General features: G+C 48.9%; 1 protein-coding gene across 1 annotated transcript in view; it reads right to left on the reverse strand.

Annotated features, from left to right (window-relative positions):
• SLC40A1 (solute carrier family 40 member 1) overlaps positions 1-6,835 on the reverse strand; it is a 152,837-nt gene extending 146,002 nt beyond the window's left edge. Inside the window, exons 1-2 of the mRNA XM_069733845.1 lie at positions 6,514-6,835; positions 6,372-6,439 (exon numbers count right to left, since the gene is read on the reverse strand). Of these exons, the coding sequence (XP_069589946.1) occupies positions 6,372-6,439; positions 6,514-6,550 (105 nt within the window). The 5' untranslated portion in view covers positions 6,551-6,835. The remainder of the gene's footprint in view (positions 1-6,371; positions 6,440-6,513) is intronic.
• Between the last annotated feature and the right edge of the window lie 8,290 nt (positions 6,836-15,125).

Genomic DNA, 15,125 nt, shown 5'->3' on the forward strand with positions numbered 1-15,125 from the left:
GAGCTGAGGACATATCTCGTCGTTCGTGGGATTGTTTTGGGATCCCTAGGACTCGTGTGGACTATTGCTTTGTTAGTTGGCACAAGGATTATCGGGAGGTGCCCCGAACCTGTTCTGTTGGACTAATTGTGGACTCTGTAGATCTGCCTGCATGTGTTGTTCCAGCATTCTTGATAATAAATCTGTTGAATCATCCATCGGCCTGTTGTCCCTTCTTGCTCTGCCGTACACCCCGTCACAAACTGGTGGCCGCGGTGGGATCAGAGCAGAAGGAATGGAGGACAATGGCCCAACATCGGGAACCAACACCGCAGAGTACAAGAACTGGACTTTGGGGAGCCTACAATCAAAGGCCCGTGAAGTAGGAGTCCGTTTTAAGGGACTCTCCAAGGAGCAGCTTATTGAGGCTTTGGAAGGAGTTCGCCTGCAAGATGACGCTGAGGAAGGACCCTCACAGCAAATGGAGGAAAGACTGCAGCCGGAGGTAAATACCCAAAAAAGTCAGTGGGTTGTGTGGTACGAGGAGGAGTTGGCATTGCTGGGAGAAGAGGCCACCATAGACGATAAGAGGGAGGCCATTCACAGAGCTCAAGAGAGGGAGAGGGAGGCCATTCACAGAGCCGAGGAGAGGGAGGCCATTCACAGAGCCGAGGACAGAGCTCAGGAGATGGTATTGCTGGAGAGGCAGATCGCTTTGGAAGCAGCTAGAAGCTCCAGACAGACTGTAACCCCAGCACCCACCATGAGGGAACTCCCCAGAGTGTCCCACAAAGACTTCAAGCCCTTTAATGAGGCTGCAGGCGACATTGAGGGCTTCTTCCAGGACTTTGAGCATCAGTGTCGATTAATGGAAGTCCCGGAAAGGGACCGAGTCCGACATCTGGTGGGGCTCTTAGAGGGTGGAGCTGCCGCAGCCTATAGAGCTATGGACCCTCAGGGGAACTGAGTATGCGGAGATTAAACGGACTATTCTAGAACATTATGCTGTTACCCCAGACACTTACAGGACTCAGTTCCGTACTTTAGCCTGTGATGAGGAAGTGTCTTTCAAGATGTATGCCCACAGAATCAAACAGATATGTCATCGCTGGCTGGAGGCAGAGGAGGCCTTAACCTGGGAGACCTTCACCTGGGAGACCTTCCTCCAGGTTATCCTAAAAGAAGTTTTACTTCAAGTGCCCTGCTGAGATCCGGGAATGGGTGCGTGAAAGGAGACCAGCCACTGTGGAGGAAGCTGCAGCTCTAGCTGATGAGGCTCTCACCATCAAGCCTCAGTGGAGGATTCTGTTGGAGGATGGAGAGAGGCCTACCAGCTCCACAACACCGGTGGCCCCCTGTTCTTCTGTCCCCATTGTTCCCCGTTCCTCTAAGCCACCACCTCATGCTGATACCCGTGTAAATGTGCCTCCAGTTGCTTCTACTGCGTTTTCTGGAATACGACGAGAGGAAGTAGCAGAGCGCAGGTGTTATGGTTGTGGGCATCTGGGGCATCTGCAGGCCTCGTGCCCAGCCAGCCCATGGAGGAGTCGTCCTCAAAACCCTACAGCACCTTCAGGTGGGGGCCGGCCTCCAGGTTCCCTTACCCCTCGCCCAAGAGGACGCCTTGGATGGAGTGAGACACAGCACAGATGCTATCGATGTGGACAGCCGGGGCATCTGCAAGCCTCCTGCCCAGCTGTTCAAATGAGGATTGATCCTGTACCCAGTCGTATTATTAATTATGTACAGCCAAGTGCCATGGAGGACGACGTGTCACCACTACGGGAGGACTGGCCTTATGCCTCACCCACCCATGTTGCACCACTAGGAGTTTATGGTGTGCGACCTGCAGCTATGACGACTTCTGCTCATCGAGGTAAGCACTTGCAGGAGGTCATGCTGGATGGACAGAGACTTATTGGATTTTGTGACTCAGGGGCTTTCCTCACACTGGCTGATCCCCGAGTGGTTCGGCCTGAGGCAATCCATCGAGGACCTGGGATTGTCATTGAACTGGCTGGTGGACAATGGAGGACTATTCCCACAGCCACTGTGGATCTGAACTTTGGTTTTGGGGTCAGGCGATGTGTGGTTGGGGTGATGGGTGGTCTGCCTGCAGATGTTCTCCTGGGCATTGATGTGGGAGAGCTACGATGCCAATTCGTGGCTGCATGAAGCCACATGTAAGTTACGCTCTGCCTGTGTGTACTTAACCAGCGACCTGTAGAGGTCCCTGGTACGTACACAAATTGGGAGGGGAAGGGATTGTCATGATATATACTTTTGCCCTGTCCTGTATTTGACTAATATGCCATTTGATGTATGTAACTGTTCTCTGGTTTCTATTAGCTGTAATTTATGTATTCTCTTGTGCTGGGAGTTCACCTGTAAAGCCCCCGTCACACATAGCGAGATCGCTAGCGAGATCGCTGCTGAGTCACAGGTTTTGTGACGCAACAGCGACCTCAGTAGCGAGCTCGCTATGTGTGACACGTAGCAGCGACCAGGCCCCTGCTGTGAGATCGCTGGTCGTGTCGGAATGGCCTGGACCGTTTTTTGATCGTTGAGGTCCCGCTGGGTAGCACACATCGCTGTGTTTGACACCTTACCAACGACCTCGTTGACAGGACGTCCCATTGAATCATCATGAAATAGCATCGTTGTACAGGTCGCTACATCGCTGCTGCGTCGTTGGGGAGATCGCACTGTGTGACATCTCACCAGCGATCACATAGCGACGCAGCAACGATCCCTGACAGGTCGTATCGTTGTCGGGATCGCTTAAGCGTCGCTATGTGTGACGGGGCCTTTACAATATGTCTCCTTCCCCCAATACTTGCAGCCCTAAGCTCTAATGTAATTAAGCTTTGTCAACATCACGAGTGGAGGAACAGCCATTCTTCCTCACAGCAGGTGGCTAGTCAAATGTACATACTACATAGACTATGTGGAGCCCACCAGTCTAGAATCTTCTGGTGGACCCAACCATTGAATAGAAGGTGTGACCCCTACCCCCCCTTCATGGGCGGATCCCAGGAGCTCAGACAATCCATTCTTATTTTGAAATCAGATGTGAGTTGATCCTTGAAGGAGAAGGAGTGGGGATTCTTAGCTGAGGCAAGACCCCACGCCCATCTGGGACTGAGGAAGAGAACGGGGCGAGACTTGAGCTGAGGACATATCTCGTCGTTCGTGGGATTGTTTTGGGATCCCTAGGACTCGTGTGGACTATTGCTTTGTTAGTTGGCACAAGGATTATCGGGAGGTGCCCCGAACCTGTTCTGTTGGACTAATTGTGGACTCTGTAGATCTACCTGCATGTGTTGTTCCAGCGTTCTTGATAATAAATCTGTTGAATCATCCCTCGGCCTGTTGTCCCTTCTTGCTCTGCCGTACACCCCGTCACAACTGACATGTAGTAAATGTGAAGCACGCACAGTGGCCATGAGATTTCTATACATCCCATCCACATTAGTGTGCACACGATCAGTAAACGCTGCGTGTGGCATTTGTGTAGCATCCAACCAGAAGCGTTCAGCTGATACACCATAGTGGATGGGATTTCTAGAAATCCCATCCACTATGCATCCAGAGACACCCGCGGTGAGGGAAATGTGGTGCGTCTTTCCAGACCGCAAAAGGTCTATAGTTGTGCTCAAAACTTTACATACCCCAACAGAATTTTTTGCTTTCTTGTCCTTTTTTCAGAGACTATGAATAATAACACCAAACTTTTTCTCCACTCATGGTGAGTGGTTGGGTGAAGCCATTTATTGTCAAACTGCTGTCTTTTCTCTTTTTAAAATCATAATGACAACCCAAAACATCCAAATGACCCTGATCAAAAGTTCACATACCCTGGTGATTTTGGCCTGATAACATGCACAGAAGTTGACACAAATGGATTTGAATGGCCACTAATGGCAACATCCTCACCTGTGACCGGTTTGCTTGTAATTAGTGTATGAGCATAAAAGTTGAGTTAGTTTCTGGGATCCTGACAGACTCTTGCATCTTTCATCCAGCCACTGACTGTTCTGGATTGTGCGTCATGGGGAAGGCAAAAGATTTGTCAAGGGATCTATGGGAAAAGCTAGTTGAACTGTATAAAACAGGAAATGGATACAAAAAGATATCCAAGGAATTGATAATGCCAGTCAGAAGCGTTCAAACTGTGATTAACAAATGGAAAATCAGGGGCTTTGTAGAAAATAAAACCACTGCCAGGAAAATGTTTGGGATGCAAAGAAAAACCCACAAACAACATCAGCTGAAATACAGGACTCTCTGAAAACTAGCGGTGTGGCTGTTTCAAGATGCACAATAAGGAGGCACATGAAGCACAATGGGCTGCATGGTCGAGTCGCCAGAAGCCATTACTGCGCAAATGCCACAAAGTATCTCGCCTGCAATACGTAAAACAGCACAGAGACAAGTCTCAAAACTTCTTGAACAAGGTAATTTGGAGTGTTGAGACCAAAGTTTAACTTTTTGGCCACAACCATAAGCGTTACATTTGGATAGAGGTCAACAAGGCCCATGATGAAAGGAACACGATTCCTACTGTAAAGCAGGGAGGTGGATCGCTGATGTTTTGGGGATGTGCGAGCTACAAAGGCACAGGAAACTTGGTCAAAGTTGAATGAAATATGAATGCAGCACGTTATCAGCAAATACTGGAGGCAAATTTGCAATCATCAGCCCGGAAGCTGCACATGGGACGTACTTGGATGTTCCAACATGACAAAGATCCAAAACACAATGCCAAGTCGACCTGCCATTGGCCAAACAGAACAAAGTGAAGGTTCTGGAGTGGCCATCTCAGTCTCCTGACCTCAATATCATTGAGCCACTCTGGGGAGATCTCAAGCGCAAAGTTCATGCTAGGCAGCCCAGGAATTTACAGGACCTGGAGGCTTTTTGCCAAGAAGAGTGGGCAGCATTACCATCTGAGAAAATAAAGAACCTCATCCACCACTACCACAAAAGACTTCATGCTGTCATTGATGTTAGAGGGGACAATACACAGTATTAAGAAATGGGGTATGTGAACTTTTGATGAGGGTCATTTGGACGTTTTGGGTTGTCGTTATGATTTAAAAAGAGAAAATACAGTAATTTGACAATAAATGGCTTCACCCAACCATTAACCATGACTGGAGAAACATTTTGGTGTTATCATTCATATTCTCTGAAAAAAGGACAAGAAAGCAAAAATTCTGCCGGGGTATGTAAACTTTTAAGAATAACTGTATTTCTCTTGCGGAGACGCCAGTCTCATAAAGATAAATGTCACCCGTACAATGTATTGGACGTGGTGATTCTGCACGGTTCAGTGAACACATGAGGAATCCCCTGCGTCCAAAGCGCTGTCACTTCCGGATCGTATGCACATACCCTTACTGAACCGTAAGCTGCTGCGTTTCTGACACAGCAAAAATACATAGCATCAAAAACGCACCTAAACCTCATCGCAGGCGCACTGCCTGACGGATTGTTATGTTGTCTGTGGACACGCAGACTGATTATACGCTCACCAGCGTAAGCCCTCCCAGGATGAGAAACTGGGCCACTTATTGATCATAAAATGAAAAGACATATTAGATACACTCACCGTATATCACCTGTGTCTGATGTTCTTAAAGGGGTTGCCACACAGGGCACCGACGGCTCGGGAGCCACACAGGGCACCGACGGCTCGGGAGCCACACAGGGCACCGACGGCTCGGGAGCCACACAGGGCACCGACGGCTCGGGAGCCACACAGGGCACCGACGGCTCGGGAGCCACACAGGGCACCGACGGCTCGGGAGCCACACAGGGCACCGACGGCTCGGGAGCCACACAGGGCACCGACGGCTCGGGAGCCACACAGGGATCAGGAGCCACACAGGGCACCGACGGCTCAGGAGCCACACAGGGATCAGGAGCCACACCGGGCACCGACGGCTCAGGAGCCACACAGGGATCAAGAGCCACACCGGGCACTGATGGATCAGGAGCCGCACAGGGATCAGGAGCCGCACAGGGCACTGATGCATCAGGAGCCACACAGGGCACTGATGGATCGGGAGCCACACAGGGCACCGATGGATCGGGAGCCACACAGGGCACCGACGGCTCGGGAGCCACACAGGGCACCGACGGCTCGGGAGCCACACAGGGCACCGACTCTACAGGAATAAGAGCTCCCCGTTTGTGTCAGGACCCCACCGATCAACAAGAGGGGACGGTATATTTTCACCGGAGACCCCTGTAAACCTGACCAGAAGGGGAGAAAACGCGTACAGATGGCAAATACGGGAGGCGATGAAGCTGATTTACCCAAGAGCAAAGAGGCAAAGAGTCGGTGAGACATGATGTACCGAGAGGCCCGGAGCCCGGCTACTCACCCAAGTGGACAGAGAGTGGCCGAGGTACAGGAGGAACCGCGCGGAGGTGAAGTAGCGGCCACACGATCCTGCAAGAGAAGACTCGGTGTCACTGACCGCACCGGCCGCAGACGAGGCAGTGACAGCCGCCCGCCCCGCTCACCACAGCCCGCACACGTCTCATCCCGGGAATCAGCCATGTCCAGTACCAGGAACCGGCTCCGATTAACGGCAAATCCAACGGGGACAAAAAGCGAATTCCTTTCTTCTTTCTTTCCAAACTTAGCTATCACTGTAGCTGAAGTTGGAAAGGGATGGCCGTATAGAGAGTGAAAAGAAGGGAAACCGGAGAACCGGAACCCCGGACCCTCTGCAGCGCTCCCTCACTGACACCTACACCGCGACCTCCGCTGTTTTGTTTCCAGCCTTCCTGTCCAGTCTTTTATAGAAGCAGCCGTGCTAACGAAGAACGTCTTGCACACGGCGACAGTGCCAGCCAATGGGCTTCTAGATAGCCACATGGCTCCGCCCTTTTCGAGTCTCCGCGCATTGCACAGTACGAGCTGTAGTGAGTGCAAAGCGCGTCATGTGACTTGGGAGACGGTGTCTTGTTATCAGCTGTTGTTCTGTGGTGTCTGGTTGGAGTATACAGAGTAATGGTGTCCGGGCGGTGTATACAGAGAAATGGTGTCCGGGCGGTGTATACAGAGAAATGGTGTCCGGGCGGAGTATACAGAGTAATAGTGTCCGGGCGGAGTATACAGAGTAATGGTGTCCGGGCGGAGTATACAGAGTAATAGTGTCCGGGCGGAGTATACAGAGTAATGGTGTCCGGGCAGTGTATACAGAGAAATGGTGTCCAGGAGGTGTATACAGGGTAATGGTGTCCGGGCGGTGTATACAGAGGAATGGTGTCCGGGCAGTGTATACAGAGAAATGGTGTCCGGGCAGTGTATACAGAGAAATGGTGTCTGGTTGGTGTATACAGAGAAATGGTGTCTGGTTGGTGTATACAGAGTAATGGTGTCTGGTTGGTGTATACAGAGAAATGGTGTCTGGTTGGTGTATACAGAGAAATGGTGTCCGGGCAGTGTATACAGAGAAATGGTGTCTGGGAGGTGTATACAGAGAAATGGTGTCCGGGCATTGTATACAGAGAAATGGTGTCTGGGAGGTATATACAGAGTAATGGTGTCCGGGCGGTGTATACAGAGAAATGGTGTCCGGGCGGTGTATACAGAGAAATGGTGTCCGGGCAGTGTATACAGAGTAATGGTGTCTGGGAGGTATATACAGAGTAATGGTGTCCGGGCGGTGTATACAGAGAAATGGTGTTTGGGAGGTGTATACAGAGGAATGGTGTCCGGGCAGTGTATACAGAGTAATGGTGTCCGGGCGGTGTATACAGAGAAATGGTGTCTGGTTGGTGTATACAGAGAAATGGTGTCTGGTTGGTGTATACAGAGTAATGGTGTCTGGTTGGTGTATACAGAGTAATGGTGTCTGGTTGGTGTATACAGAGAAATGGTGTCTGGTTGGTGTATACAGAGTAATGGTGTCTGGTTGGTGTATACAGAGTAATGGTGTCTGGTTGGTGTATACAGAGAAATGGTGTCTGGTTGGTGTATACAGAGTAATGGTGTCTGGTTGGTGTATACAGAGTAATGGTGTCTGGTTGGTGTATACAGAGTAATGGTGTCTGGTTGGTGTATACAGAGAAATGGTGTCTGGTTGGTGTATACAGAGAAATGGTGTCTGGTTGGTGTATACAGAGAAATGGTGTCTGGTTGGTGTATACAGAGTAATGGTGTCTGGTTGGTGTATACAGAGTAATGGTGTCTGGTTGGTGTATACAGAGAAATGGTGTCTGGTTGGAGTATACAGAGTAATGGTGTCCGGGCGGTGTATACAGAGTAATGGTGTCTGGTTGGTGTATACAGAGTAATGGTGTCCGGGCAGTGTATACAGAGAAATGGTGTCTGGGAGGTGTATACAGAGAAATGGTGTCTGGGAGGTATATACAGGGTAATGGTGTCCGGGCGGTGTATACAGAGAAATGGTGTTTGGGAGGTGTATACAGAGAAATGGTGTCTGGTTGGTGTATACAGAGAAATGGTGTCCGGGCAGTGTATACAGAGAAATGGTGTCTGGGAGGTGTATACAGAGAAATGGTGTCTGGGAGGTATATACAGAGTAATGGTGTCCGGGCGGTGTATACAGAGAAATGGTGTTTGGGAGGTGTATACAGAGGAATGGTGTCCGGGCAGTGTATACAGAGTAATGGTGTCCGGGCGGTGTATACAGAGAAATGGTGTCTGGTTGGTGTATACAGAGAAATGGTGTCTGGTTGGTGTATACAGAGAAATGGTGTCTGGTTGGTGTATACAGAGTAATGGTGTCTGGTTGGTGTATACAGAGTAATGGTGTCTGGTTGGTGTATACAGAGAAATGGTGTCTGGTTGGTGTATACAGAGTAATGGTGTCTGGTTGGTGTATACAGAGTAATGGTGTCTGGTTGGTGTATACAGAGAAATGGTGTCTGGTTGGTGTATACAGAGTAATGGTGTCTGGTTGGTGTATACAGAGTAATGGTGTCTGGTTGGTGTATACAGAGTAATGGTGTCCGGGCGGAGTATACAGAGAAATGGTGTCTGGGAGGTGTATACAGAGAAATGGTGTCCGGGCAGTGTGTACAGAGAAATGGTGTCCGGGCGGTGTATACAGAGAAATGGTGTCTGGGAGGTGTAGACAGAGAAATGGTGTCCGGGCGGAGTATACAGAGAAATGGTGTCCGGGCGGTGTATACAGAGAAATGGTGTCTGGGAGGTGTATACAGAGAAATGGTGTCCAGGCAGTGTGTACAGAGAAATGGTGTCCGGGCGGTGTATACAGAGAAATGGTGTCCGGGCGGTGTATACAGAGAAATGGTGTCTGGGAGGTGTAGACAGAGAAATGGTGTTCGGGCGGAGTATACAGAGAAATGGTGTCTGGGAGGTGTAGACAGAGAAATGGTGTCCGGGCAGTGTATACAGAGTAATGGTGTCAGGGCGGTGTATGCAGGGTAATGGTGTCCGGGCGGAGTATACAGAGAAATGGTGTCCGGGCAGTGTATACAGAGAAATGGTGTCTGGGAGGTGTATACAGAGAAATGGTGTCTGGGAGGTGTAGACAGAGAAATGGTGTCCGGGCAGTGTATACAGAGAAATGGTGTCTGGGAGGTGTATACAGAGTAATGGTGTCCGGGCGGTGTATACAGAGAAATGGTGTCCGGGCAGTGTATACAGAGAAATGGTATAAGGGCGGTGTATACATTGAAATGGTGTCCGGGCATTGTATACAGAGAAATAGTGTATCGGTGGTGTATACAGAGAAATGGTGTCCGGGTGGTGTATACATATAAAAACGGTGTCTGGTCGGTGTATACAGATAAATGGTTTAAGGGCGGTGTATACAGAGAAATGGTGTCCAGGCGATGTATACAGAGAAATGGTGTAAGGGTGGTGTATAAATTGAAATGGTGTCCGGGCATTGTATACAGAGAAATAGTGTATCGGTGGTGTATACAGAGAAATGGTGTCCGGGCGGTGTATACATAGAAATGGTGTCTGGTCGGTGTATACAGATAAATGGTTTAAGGGCGGTGTATACAGAGAAATGGTGTCGGGGTGGTGTGTACAGACAAATGGTGTACGGGCAGTGTGTACAGACAAATGGTGTCCAGGCGGTGCGTACAGAGAAATGGTGTCCGGGCGGTGTATACAGAGAAGTGGTGTCCGGGTGGTGAATAGAGAGAAATGGTGTCAGGGCGGTGTATACAGAGAAAAGATGTCAGGGTGGTGTATACAGAGAAATGGTGTCCTGGCGGTCTATGCAGAGAAATGGTGTCCGGGCAGTGTATACAGAGAAAAGATGTCTGGGCGGTGTATACAGAGAAATGGTGTAAGGGCAGTGTATACAATGAAATGGTGTCCGGTCGGTGTGTACAGACAAATGGTGTCCAGGCGGTGTATACAGAGAAATGGTGTCCTGGCGGTGTATACAGAGAAATGCTGTCCTGGTGGTGAATACAGAGAAATGGTGTCAGCGTGGTGTGTACAGAGAAATGGTGTCCGGGCAGTGTATAAAGAGAAATGGTATAAGTGCTATGTATACAGAGAAATGGTGTCCTGGTGGTGTATACAGAGACATGGTGTCCGGGCGGTATTTACAGAGAAATGGTCTTCAGGTGGTGTATACAGAGAAATGGTGTAAGGGCAGTGTATACAGAGAAATGGTGTCTTGGCGGTGTACACAGAGAAAATATATCTTGGCGGTGTGTACAGAGAAATGGTGTCCGTGTTGTGAATACAGAGAAATGTTGTAAGGGCTGGTGTCGTGGCAGTGTATACAGAGAAATGGTGTCCGGGCCGTGTATAAAGAGAAACGGTGTCCAGACGGTGTATACAGAGAAACAATGTCCAGGCATTGTAAACAGAGTAATGGTATAAGTGTCGTGTATACAGAGAAATGGTGTCCGGGTGGTGTATGCAGAGACATGGTGCCCAGGCGATGTATACAGAGAATTGATGTAAGGGCAGTGTATACAGAGAAATGGTTTTCGGGCGGTGTATACGGAGAAATGGTGTCCGGTCATTGTATACAGAAAAATAGTATAAGGGCAGTGTATACAGAGAAATGGTGTCCGGGCGGTGTATACAGAGAAATGGTGTTCAGGTGGTGTGTGCATAGAAATGGCATCCGGGCGGTGTATACTGAGAAATGGTTCAAGGGCGGTGTATACAGAGAAATGGTGTCCGGGCGGTGTATATGGAGAAATGTTGTCTGGGCTGTGTATAAAGAGAAATGGTGTCCTGATGGTGTGTACAGAAAAACAATGTCCAGGCATTGTATAAAGAGAAATGGTGTCAGGCCAGTGTATACAGAGAAATGGTGTATAGAGAGAAATGGTGTCCGGGAACTCAGACTCCCTATATACAGCGTGAGCACCCACATAGCCTCCTATATACACTTATGAACCCCCACACAGCCTCCATTATACAACATTAGCCCCCAAATGGCCTCAAATATATATAATGAGCCCCCACGTAGCCCCTGTATACATTATGAGCCCCACATACACTCCAATATACTGCATAAGCCCTCACATAGCCCCAATATATAGTATGAGCCCCCACAAGCCACTAAATATAGCACAAGCCCTCACATACCCCCTATATATAGTATGAGCACCTACATAGCCTCCTATATTCAGTGTAAGGGGATGACCCACTTGGCTGCTTCCTCAGGTAGACACAGGAACCGTTCTGGTAGCGAATCACCTGCTGGTTTATTGGGGACTAGCTATTGAACCCATTCTATGCCTGGGTGGCGAGCATTTATATTGGTATATGGTGTCCATCCTGTTATGTGCTGCTTCCATCCTGCGCCCTAATCCTGTCATGTGGTACCATCTTGCGCCCCCATCCTGACATATGCTGCTCCCATCCTGCGCCCTCATCCTGTTTTGTGCGCCTCCATCTTGTCATGTGCTACTCTCTTCCTGTGCCCTCATACTGTCATGTGCTGTCACGATTCGCACCGTGACTACCACCCCTACGTCACGGATCGGGGTGACTTTAGGCCAACACACGGCAATCACATGTGCAGGGGGCTTATCTTAGTTATCCCTCCACTGCTACACTGTGATGAAAACACACACAAGGCTTTTGACCTCTTAGTTTACCACAGGGGCTTATTTTAGTTATCCCACTCCTCTGCAATATAACACGAACTGCAGGGAATTATGTATATCCCGCTTTACAGTTCCGCTTGACAACTTGCAGCTCTCTGGCGCCCCCTTACCCTCAGGTCAGATTAGGTACTGCACCTAGGGTAATTAGTCGCCAGAAAGGCTGTCTGCTATGTACTGGCTATTGTGCATGCTGCAGCGAGGCGATATAACTACTCCCACTCAGGCAGGAACAACAATTATCAACGCCGCCGTCACTACAATGACTCCCAAAGGCACAGAACAAGGTATGCTGCCACCAGCTTCGATTAACGAGTCCGAAGCTAACCCAAAACAGTAGCGTAATTCCCTTCAGAAGACTTAGGGTACATTTTAGAGCAGGAGAACGAAAACTAGTAATTTAAATATTTTACTCCAAAAGATTAGGCAGTGTTTATAAAAAATATTACAAGGATGTTACAATAAGAGACAATTGAAAGCATGTACAAAGCAATTATAAAATAACGGGATTAAATGAGAAAAGGTAAAACTCACATGTTCTCAGATCATTTCAGGCAAAACCATGCTGGTAGGCGGAGCCCCAATATCCCAGTGCATCAGGAGGTTTGGATAGAAACAGCTCCTCAGGCAAAACTGAAGGCTGGATGAAGAGTAGAGACTTATACCTGGTCGGCTGTGACATCACTAAAAAGGGCTGATTCACCTAGACCGTCCCCTTTCCTCAGACTACAACTTTTAACAGCAATTCTTATAATTCTTGTATTTTCGCTCCCGAACATGTCAGAATCACAGCACACCCCTCATTCATCTTCTTTTACCATTGGCTTTCTATTGGTACCAAATTCGGGCTAGTTGGGACACACAGTTCCGGAGAAACCCGTACTTTGTACCTGTTGGGATTAGAGGCTCGCGCTTATAGTGTTTGACAGATCTACCGATGGAAGTTAGGAATATGTACTTATTATTTTCCTAGCTCAAATCGGTAGCCCAATATCTTATAATAGAACAAAGACCCTCATGGATTTTGGGAGGCCTAGACCAGTTTCAGCTGGTACAATTGTCTATTGCGGCTACCGGTTGTATAAATTCTTGTGGGAGGGAATGAGTAAGTTGCCCAGAACCTGGAATTTGCAGCTAGAAGCAATAAAACCTCTTCTACACACACATTTTAGCAAGCAGAAACACAGACAGAAGGGAGGGGGGGTTAAGCCCACAGCATGGGTGCTAACAGGCAAATCTAATAATCATATTACATTTTGTACATTATCGTGACATGTGCATGTCAGGGTTCACACTGTGCTGCCAACACTAGGTCACGGGTCCCAGCAGTGTGTCAGGGATCCCGGGGAAGGTATCTTTATCTTCCCCACTACTCACACCAATTTGTCATGAACCTGGGTTGTTTGGTTGCTCCTGGTTCCTTCTGAAGGGGATTTATCTATATCCCACTTCCGGTTTGGAACTTGCAGCTCTCTGGCGCCCTCTTACCCTCAGGTCAGACTAGGTACTGCACCTAGGGTAATTAGTCGCCAGAATGGCTGCCTGCTGTGTACTGGCTATTGGGCACACTGCAGCGAGGGCAATATAACTACTCCCACAAAGGCGGGAACAATAATTATCAATGCTGCCGTTGCAGCAAAGATTCCCAATCGCACAGAACAAAGTATGCTGCCACCAGCTCCGATTAACGGGTCTGAGGCCAACCCAAACCAGTAGCGTAATTCACTTCAGAGGACACAGTTCGTTATAGAGCAGAAGAGACAATCTAACAATTAAATGTTTTACTCCATGAAAAATTAGGCAGTGTTTACAAAGTATAAAAAGTTATTAGAAAGGAGACAATTTGTATATACATTACAGATTACAAAATAAAATAGGATTAACGTTGAAAAGAGGACTTAGAGGCTATGTCATGGTATCATCTTGGTTGGCCTGTGGCTTAGGAGGATAAATACATCCAGATGCATGGAGCAGCTTTGCCAAGCTGGTGGTAGATCGCTTCCCCAGGCCAAAAACTGAAGGCTGGGCTAAGAGTATAGTGGCTTATACTTCTGAGCTTGTGACATCACTAAAGGGCTGGTTAATGATATGCACTGATCTGATAGATATTTACACTTTTCCAAAGTCTCAGACAAAAGCATTCCTGAGTGAGGGGGGGGGGGGCAACAGGTGGCTTTGCAGGATTGGTCACCTGCATTTTAAAGCCACACCCTGCTTACACACCATTTTCAAATTACACAGTGTCTCGGCCATAGGGCTTGTTTGTTGTAGTCAGGGGGAGGGAGAGAGAGGGGGATCAAAGCTGCAGTGTGTGTTTAGGACCATGGTCACCTGCGCAAAAATCCCTCAGCTATGGTATTTTACATTATCGTGACAGTGCTCCCATCCTGCGCACCAATCCTGTCATGTGCTCCCATCCTGCTCCCCAATCCTGTCATGTGGTGCTCCCATCCTGCACCCCCATCCTGTCATGTGGTGCTCCCATCCTGTACCCCATGCTGTCATGTGCTGCTCCCATCCTGCGTCCCATGCTGTCAGGTGCTGCTCCCATCCTGCGCCCCCATTCTGTTATGTCCTGCCCCCATCCGGGTATATGCTACTCCAATTCTGCACCCCCATCCTGTCATGTGGTGCTCTCATCCTGGGTCCCCATCCTGTCTTGTGATCTCATCCTGCGTCCCCATCCTTTCATGTGATCTCATCCTGCATCCCCATCCTTTCATGTGCTCTCATCCTGCGTCCCCATCCTGTGATGTGGTGCTCACATCCTGTGATGTGCTGCTTCCATCCTTCGCCCCCATTCTGTAATGTGCTGCTTCCAACCTGCGCCCCCTGTTATGACCTGGTGGTCAGGACAATAATGGACCTGGTGGTTAAGAGCACACGGAATGACCTGATAGTTACTGATAATAAAGGACGAGCTCTGGGACGTGGGAACTCTGCTGACCGCAATCCCTAATCCTATCAAACACACTAGAAATAGCCGTGGATTGCGCCTAACGCTCCCTATGCAACTCGGCACAGCCTAAGAAACTAGCTAGCCCTGA

This window comes from Ranitomeya imitator, chromosome 7 (assembly GCF_032444005.1).
Source record: "Ranitomeya imitator isolate aRanImi1 chromosome 7, aRanImi1.pri, whole genome shotgun sequence".
Classification (NCBI taxonomy): Eukaryota; Metazoa; Chordata; class Amphibia; order Anura; family Dendrobatidae; genus Ranitomeya; species Ranitomeya imitator.